Source organism: Orycteropus afer, unplaced genomic scaffold (genome assembly GCF_000298275.1).
Source record: "Orycteropus afer afer isolate SDZICR_OR568_19922 unplaced genomic scaffold, OryAfe1.0 scaffold00358, whole genome shotgun sequence".
Taxonomy (NCBI): domain Eukaryota; kingdom Metazoa; phylum Chordata; class Mammalia; order Tubulidentata; family Orycteropodidae; genus Orycteropus; species Orycteropus afer.
In genome coordinates, this window is record NW_006921945.1 from 2,130,394 (window position 1) to 2,139,514 (window position 9,121).

General features: G+C 50.8%; 1 protein-coding gene across 1 annotated transcript in view; it reads right to left on the reverse strand.

Annotated features, from left to right (window-relative positions):
• The window catches only part of TBXAS1 (thromboxane A synthase 1), a 173,694-nt gene that overhangs the window by 136,927 nt on the left and 27,646 nt on the right, over positions 1 to 9,121 (reverse strand). Inside the window, exon 2 of the mRNA XM_007952763.1 lies at positions 294 to 387. Within this exon, the coding sequence (XP_007950954.1) occupies positions 294 to 387 (94 nt within the window). The remainder of the gene's footprint in view (positions 1 to 293; positions 388 to 9,121) is intronic.

Below are 9,121 nucleotides of genomic sequence, written 5' to 3' on the forward strand. Positions count from 1 at the left end.
GTTAGATGAAAGGTGGATGGATGGATGGTGGATGGATGGATGATGGATGGTGGGTGGTGAATAGATGCATGGATAACAGGAATAGAGATAAGTGATTGATTATTGTAATCACCTAAGAATTCATCCCAGCAGAGGGATTTCTCTGGGTGACTTCACACATAGCACAGCCTCAGTGTGTGTGGTGTGGACGTCCTATGTGGGAGCAGTGGCACCGGTGAGGCCTGTATTGGACCAAGCATATTTTCTGATCAGGCAAATATTATCCCACTAAGAGCGTGGAAGAAAATCCTTACCTGGCGGAAAAACATCAAGTTCCCAATGAAAGGAGAAGGCTTGGGATGTCGGATGCCCAACTTCTCCAGCTGTGAGAACGCTGACATGGAGTACCTGAGGAAGGAAGCAAAGTGGAAAATCAAGACATTGGTGTTCATGCTTAAGCTTTACTAGGAACCAGAACTACTGGGTTCTCTAAAAGTGACGCTGGCATCCCTCAGTGGTGCAAATGGCTAATGTACTCAGCTGCAGGCCGGAGGGTTGGTGGTTCAAGTCCACCTACAGACACCTTGGAAGAAAGGCCTGGCAGTATTACTTGCAAACAATCAGCCATTGACAGCCCAGTGTAGTTCTACTCTGACACACGTGGGTTCTCCGTGAGTTAGAGTCAACTTGATGGCAACTGGTTTTTTTGTTTTGTTTTGAAGGATTTAAGAGGGAGAGGCCTAGAGGTGAGCAAGTGAATAGGAACTCAGTCAGTTTCTTCCAATGGAGAGATCAAGGAGCCCAGAGCCTCAGAGCTCCCGTTTGGATCACCAACACCAAGGGTGTGCCAAGTGTGAAGATGGTCTGTGATGAACCCTGTACTGGCTTGAATTTTCATGTGATGACAGTGATCCAGCTCTGATCCCTCATCTTGTCATCCATCTGTCCATCCATCCTTCCTTCCATCCATTCACATATAACCCATACCTTAGACATGAACTAGTCTAACCCCAACCCTAAATTCCCTTCAATCCATTGTTTCTAAAAATGCACTTCTCACCAGTTCTATTCCTTTGCCTCTGAATCTATCAGGAACATTTGTCTTCTAGATAAGGCACATAATGGCAGAGAATAACCCCCCTAGGCAAGGGTGGGTGTTTTCTTGGTCAACACTGACCTATACGTATCACTTGACTCTCCTCACCCGCCGGCCTAACGCCTAACCGGGATGCTTGATGCACTAGAGGGAGCGCCACCATGGAAGTGCGGCCTCTCACCGGCCACTCGCGGTCTTCTCAAGCCTTCAATTTCATGGCCCACAGCCACACGGCAAGCAGGCTTTCTGACCCAGAAATGAGGAAACGTGGTCCAACACATCTCTGCGCCACTTTCTAGGAGAAAGCTGCCGTCTGAGAAGTGCGGGGCTGCTGTCCAAACACTGGAAGCACTAGAATCTTTCCACAGCGATGGGAGCAGGCGGATAACACAGTGGAAGTCAGAACTGGCTCCGAAAATCCTGGCCATATGGCTGCGATCTTCAGTCACTCAGCCAATTGGGTCAAAAGTTCAGTTCGTTCCGCAAAATTAATGAGTCAAACTGGCTGTTTAGCATCATGCAGAGATGGGCCAAGTCTCAATTTTGAGACAAGGAGAAATATAGACTATTACCAGAGTCTGGCATTGTAGAAGTACTGAACTTAAAAAAAAAAAACCCTGCTAGAATATTCTAATATTCCATTAGAAAGACGGAACATGCTGTATTCTTTGACCTCTGTCTTTCCCACCTGCAGCACCCCTCCCCCCAAAGAAAAGCATTTATCATACAACATGTCAGCAAAGACTCAAACCTTTAGGGGAAGGCCAGCCCACTTAAGGGCTGCTTTGGGTTCTTCTGAGCAATGAGTCCATTTGTAAAGTGGCCACAAGGAGAACCAGGCCAGGCCAGAAAGGGAAGGCAGGGCCCCCTCCCCACTCTCCCAACCGAATTTTCAGCTGTATGGCTGCATTATTGGATTTGAAGGAATTCCCAACACATCACGGAAGCCCGTGTTCAAATGTAATCAAAACCACGCTCGGGAGCGCACGTGAGTTACAGATTAGTCATGTCAGCCTTCCTCTTCATAGCGGGTGGGCCAATTGTTGGCATCACAGTTTGTAAGTTCTTAGTTCAAGTGGACTGATACTTTGGCTCCTCCCCTGACACCTGATGGGAGAACCAGAGACGCGCCAGCCCTTTAACACCCCCATCATTTCTGGTCCCTCCGCTCACCCCTTTTGTTTTCTAAATGGAATCTCCAGTGGGCAGAAAGAACTACATAGACCTTGGACCACGTAATTACATCTTAATTTTGTAATTAGCTGTCTTGATTGTCTAATTAAAGGACAAGAAGCCCGTGCCTCATCACACATGCTAATCGTTATGCAAGCCCAGGCCCTAATTATGTAACTCCACTTACAGCTACACTGTGTGTGTCCCTGCACAAAATTCCGACATTTCCAGGCATATGGCACCCACGGGGAGTGTCCTCAACAAAACCTCCAACTTTCCTTTGCTGCTGGACTCAAGCACAGAAGTCACATGTCGTCAGTGGTGAGTTGCCCAAATGGTGCCATCAGCAGAGCTGCCACATCCAAGGCAGCAGGGAGATGTCACCGCCACCAGACCCGGAGGGCAAAACTGGAAAGTGGGCTTAATTTTCCCTGTTCCCACTTCCTTCTCTGTACCCTACTCTCAGGGTACCCGCACCACCTTCTGTCAGTCTCAACAGGCTCTTCAGCTAGAACCTACAGATCCCAGGGGTACCCACAATGACAGGGGTACCCACAATGAGTGCCTGTTGCTTTTGTGGGCTTCTGAGTCCACTCTGACTCGCAGCGACCCATGTGACAGAACTGCCGCATAGGGTTTCTTAGGCTGAAGACATCACAGGGCCAGATTACCAGGTCTTTCTTTTGAGGATCTGCTGGTGGCTTCAAACTGTCAACCTTCCAGTTCACAGCAGAGTGCTTTAACCATTGCACCACCAGGGCTCCATGAATGAGCATTAGAGCCAAGGAAACAAGATATTTTTTAAAAAATTTCCCCCATGTTACTTTTAAAATTGCCATTGTGAAAGAAACCTCCTTTTTTATGTGGCATGCTGTCATTAAGTCCTGTGTCATTCCAGTGCGGTGGCCTAGGATACTCCTGTACAGAACAGGTACGTGCCATCGCCACGCCATCGTCACCACCCTGTGATATTTAGGACAGCTTTCCTTTGACAGGCATTAATGCAAATACACCACAATTGGGATTCTAGACATCTGTCGTTGTTTACATTAAAGCTATTTCAGTTGGAAATGACAACAGAAAGAAGTACAGTGAGCTGGCTGGGGCCTCTTTGGTTTTGCCTTGGTGCCTCAAGGACTCGTTCACTGCAACAGGATACATACTGCACAGCTCAGTTGCGCCTTTGACCTTCTGTTCCCAAAATAAACCGGAGAGTACGGGTCATTTCCCGAGCTGTCGTGTTAGCTGCCCTCGTGCACAACCAGATGACGTGGTGCCCAGCCCTGCGCCGGCCTCACATGACCGTTGTGCACTGGACCGTTGAGGTCCACAGGGCTTCCCCTGACTTTCAGAAGTTGATTCCCAGGCCTTTCTTCCTGGTCTGTCCTAGTTGGGAAGGTCCACTGAATCCTGTTCCATGTCATAGGGACACACGAACTTCCCCTGACAGATGGGTGGTGGTTGGCCATGAGACGTTGTGGCCGGGAACTGAACCCAGGTCTTCAACATGGAAGGTGAAACTTCTACCCCTGAACCCCACTGCCCTCAATTCCCAAGTGAGGGACCATTTTGAAAACCTGGAACTTTCCCCATTTGGGTTTTCCCCAACACAAAGGCCCTCTTTTGAGGCATTCAACAAAGCTGCGTAACCCAGTGTTTATCCAAAGAGCCCACTCACAGTCGATTGGATGTTTCGATGAATCATTAAAGAAATGGTCAAGATGGCTGAGGTTTGCAGCAGCAAGACAGGCGAGTGACAGCCGGGCAGCCAGGACGTCGGTCATCCTTGTTCCTAAGCCTCACAGGACAGCAGTCCCGGGCTTGCCCCTTGGGGACAGTGACTCCTTTCTCACCCATTAAACCCTTGCCATTAAGCAGTCGGCTCTGGCTCTTGGTGTCGTGGTAGAACTACTGCACAGGGTTCCAGTGCTGCTGTTATGGAAGTAGATGACCAGAGCTTTCTTCCACGGCATCTCTGGACTTGAACCTCCAACCTTCCGGTCGGCAGCCGGGCATGCCAATCATTTCCACTGCCCAGGGACCCCGTCCTTGACGTTCCTATCAGCAACTTCCTATTTGGCCCGCTGCTTTTGCCCCTTCCAGAGACTGTTGGCATCTTTGCAACAGTGCAAGAATCCTTTGGCCGAGAGCACTTCTCCCGGGATAAAAATCTTCCTGCTCTGAGGACAGGTGACACCAGGCAGCCCACCTGTCCTGCTCTTTGGGGACAAGGAGCCCCTTGCCAGTGTCTGCAAAGGCTTCACCAGCAGTCCTGTAAGGAGACTTTCCATGTTGAAAGCCTGGTTGGAAATAGGGCCTTAAGTCATTGCCTTTTCCTAAGGTTCTTCAAGAGACCAGAATAGGGAGTGAGGTTTGCTAGCTTTCTGGAAGACAAATCTTGAAATGCTTTACAGAAATGTGGGCAAAACAAGCTGGGACCTTCAGGGAGAGAGGCTACTCTCAGTTCATGCCATTCTTTCTACTTTTTCCTACATATTTTGACATATATTTGAGATCAGACTCTTTCATCTTATACTGTTTTCATTTAACAAGAAACTATTCTCATTAAGAATCCTTTATGAATATTGTTTTTTGATGTCTTAAGGATGCAGGTAACAGAACAGTCGCCATTTCCACCATTGCCACTGGTCCATTTCAGTGACATTTACTGACATTCACTGTGTAGTTCAACCATCCCCATGAACCGTTCCTGAACTGTCCCATCACCCTCGGGCTCCCAAGCATCGTAACTTCCTCCCCTGTGAACATTATTTTTATCGCCGTATAATGAATGATTTTCCTTGAAGTGAAAAGATCATAATGTACTAGCCTGTCTGCCAGCTAACTATTCAGGTGTTTTCAAATTGTTCGCTAATTTCAGTTCTGCTTCTACACCCAGCGTCTCTGTGCAGAAAGCTTTTCCAGATCTGAATCCATGAGTTTTAGACATTGATCCACAATGTCAAACTGCTTTCCAGGAAGTTTGCTCTGCTAGCCCCTCATCGGAGTACGACCTGGCCATTTCACCCCATGCTGTCATGAAGGGTTTTCTGCGTCTGGCAGTCCTCACAGTGCATCTTGATGTGCAATTCTTTCATCATGGGAGAGAAAGCATGTTTTTGCCTTTCCTTCCCCTCCAGCTCCTAAAATATTTCCCAACATTGAAGCTGTTCTTTCTCTCACATTCCTGCCCTGGCTTATCCACAAGGCAAGAGGAGTTGGTCTACTCCAACTCTGGTTAAAGAATTAGTCGGAACATGACCAGTCAGTGTTTGTTTTTTACTGGACATTGTTTCTGGACTCCATTTGCGTGTCATCCATGTTTGTGTTAATTCCTTTTGCCTGTTGTCCATTGTTCCATGCTGTAGGGGTAGCGTGTGAGTGGAGCTGAGGTTCGTTCCTGGTTTTCTCTGTTACAAACGTTGCTGCAATGAATGTCCTTGTAAATATCTCTTTGTGCACAGACTGAAGAGTCCATCAAGGGTAGACATGAAAACGGGAAGTTGCTGGATTCTATGATAGAGGATTTCAGCTTTCCCGGACGTTGCCAGATTGCTTTCCAAAACGCCCACACTAACGTACCCTCCCAGAGAAGCGTAACAGGCCCAGGAGAAGCCCCGGCCTGTCCTCTCATCCCAGGAGTGGGGATCCAGCTCTTGAGAGGGGAACGCTGATCTAACCACCTGCAGCCCAAGCAGCACACCTTCCCAACCTTGTGGTCCGTTAGAGCCCACAGATCCTTTTCCTATGAACTTCCAGGAAGCCAAGTTGCACCCTTCCTGCTCTTGAGGGTTGCTCTGATGCATTTCCCTGTATTTTCATAAAAATGAAACAACTGAAGTGTGGATCTGGGCTCTTTGAAACATTGACTAACAGCACCAGGTTTCCTTGTTTAAGGAGACCTGGTGGCTCAGTGGTTAAGCACTAAGCTGCTAACGGAAAGGTCGGAGATTTGAACCCATCAGCCGCTCCGTGGGAGAAAGATGTGACAGACTGCTTCTGTGAACATTACAGCCTTGGAAGCCCTGTGGGCAGTTCTGCTCTGTGCTGCAGGGGCCGCTGTGACTCAGGATCGACTGACAGCAATGGGTTTGGTTACCTTATTTAACTGAGGGTGGCTGCTTCATCTGGTAAAACAGCCAAAGAGTGTCTTACAAAGTCCCTTCAAGTCTGACGTGCTTCTGAGCCCTGGTCTCTCCCGTGTCCCTCCAACTCTGAGTTCTGCCAAATGCTCCCCACCGTGTTAAGAGAGAGGCTGGCAAGCCCTGAGGTCTGGCCACCAGGTCACCAAACTGCAGCTCACAGAGGGGGCCAAACAACCAGGTCACAGAAGTGTTGCCAGGAGACACCTGGACATTTCTCCCAGGACCGAGCTCCTCCCTGTTCTCTCCTGTCCGTGCCCCTGTCCCGTCTGCGTCAGTGGCCTCACCCGGAATCATGTTTTGAGGCAATGGCTTGTTCAAGTAATTGATGATGTTTCCCCTCCCTAGAGAATCTCCGCATCCAAAGACGTTGAGGAACCAAAATTCACCTGGAGTCTGAATTAATCACTTTGTCGAGCACAACAAAGATGCTCTCACTTTGCTAATTATCCCAAATGAGGCAGCAACCCTCAGTTAAATAAAGAAACCTAGTGCCTTTAATTAATGTCTCAAAGCCCAGACTTGCTTCTTACCTGCTTTATTTTTATGAAAACGTGGGGAAATGCGTGCACAGCAGTTATCCTCCACACCTGTCACATGCAAAGGCTGAGACTGGGCTTCCCTGAAGCTCACAGAAAAGGATCTGGGGGCTCTAGTGGACCACACGTTGGTGCGTGTGCTGCCCGGGCTGCAGGGTGTTAGTCCCAGCGTTTGCCTCCAAACGCTGCCCGGTGGCTTAGTTCTCCCCACCTCCCTACCCCCCGCATGACTGCTTGGGCACCACCGATGCCCCCTCCCAGCCCAGCTGCCTCAGCCTGTGGGGCGGCACCTTGGAGCTGGCCTTCCACCAGCCTGCCCTCTGCTGGCTTCCTGACCCCAGGATGCCTCTTACAGCCCTCTCTGCTGCCCTCAGGCCCTGTCCCTCACCCTCCCAGAACCTTGCACCAGCTCTGCCCTGTGGCCACCGTCCACTCGCTCTGCAGGGCCCAGGTCAAGGTCATCGGGCCAGGTTGGGTGCTTTGTGTGCAAGAAGGGAGCGGGGTTGTGTTGCCGTGTTGGCCCCGTCCCTGCTGCGTGGCCATCTGAAAGGGCCTGAGTCTCCCTCGGGCCACTTGGAAGTGAGTGAGACACAGACACAGGATGGAGGGTCTGGAGGCCACTCCGTCCAGTCCAGCAGGATTTGGAGTGGGAAGTGTGTTCTGGACCCGGCATGAGTAAGACACCCGGCCCCAGAGAGCCCATCCGACGAACATCAAACGGGGAGCCCGGGCTTTTGCTTGGTCTCAGGAAGCCATCAGTGTTTCTAAGTTGTTACTAGAGAAATGGAGCCCCGCCTTCAGCTCTTTCCTTCCATCTTGGTCAGCAGTCAGGCACCAACGATACCCGCTCTGCCCTCAGAACGTCTCAAGTCAGCTTTTCACTCCTACTCCCAACTGGCCTGGCTACTCCAGGCGTCCTCAGCCCTCCCTGGACGTCTTACAAACCAGCCTCCCTCCAATTCCTCCCCTCACCCCCCAACCCACCCTCCAGACCAGAGCTACTGCTGGACTCCAACTCCCTCACCCAAGACCAAACACTCGCCTCCCTTCCTGGGTGCACGGGGCTTTTGACGATCTGGCCCTACCTGATACTCAGCCTCAGAGCAAGTCGCTTCTGTCCCCATATCCCCTTTAGATTCCAGCAACCTTATACTATGTTCGCCTCACAGTTACACCCCAGCTGCTGACTCCTGCCAGGCTATCCTTCCGGGTCTTTGCCTGCGTTCTTCTCCGGCCTGGGCCTAAGGGGGGGCTGCCGGCATGCTGCTGGCATGCTCGACGTTATGAGATGTCACCGTCAGGGTTACACACACCCTTCCCTCACCTGGTGGGGCCTGAAGCAGGTGGTTACTGCCCCAGGGACCCCTCCACCAGGAGCCCACCCAGGCTTTTCCCTGAGGAGGGAGGGGCCTGCAAATGCACATGGGGACAGAGCATCTTGTTTGCAGCTGCTAATCCTGCAAGGCCCACTGTTTACCTGCTGATTGCCTCATGGGACTTAGCCAGCTGCACTTAATCCCTCTGTTTTGGTGAAGTCCTGGGTTAAAGAACCCATTCTTTAGAGTCTGTTGTGAAAGACACATCTCACTTGGGTGAACCCCAAAATGACAATTAAACACAAGACTCCAGAGCGCCAAGAAGGCGGCACGGTTGCTCTGCCTGGGCGTCCTGCGTAGTGACAGCAAGTAGTTCCGGATGCTTCCCCGGGTGCCCGGGTGCCGGGAGCCGGGCTGAGTGCTTCTACATATGAACTCATTAGTTCCTCTCCTTGCCTCGTGTGGGGCGTGCTGTTATGGTCATCTCCACTTCACAGATGGGAAACTGAGGCACAGGGAGATTGGGCAACGTGCCCGAGATTGCACGGCATGTAAGTCATAAGCTGAGATCACACCCTGTCTCCTGGCCCTAGAGCCTTTGCTCTGCCCAGGCGGCCTCACTGCCTCTCACTAGACATGGCCAGAGCCCTAAGGGGGTAAGACTCAACCTCTGTACAGACAGGGGTGTGGGAGCCCCCATGCTTGCTTCCCCGGGTAAGGACTCTGAGGTCCCTGTGAACAGGGATGCGAGGAGACACATGCAAACACACACACACTTACTTCCCTGGGTGAAGGCTCCGAGGTCCCACTGAACAGGGGTGCAAGGAGACACACGCATACACACACAAACACACACACGCTTACTTCCCTGGGTGA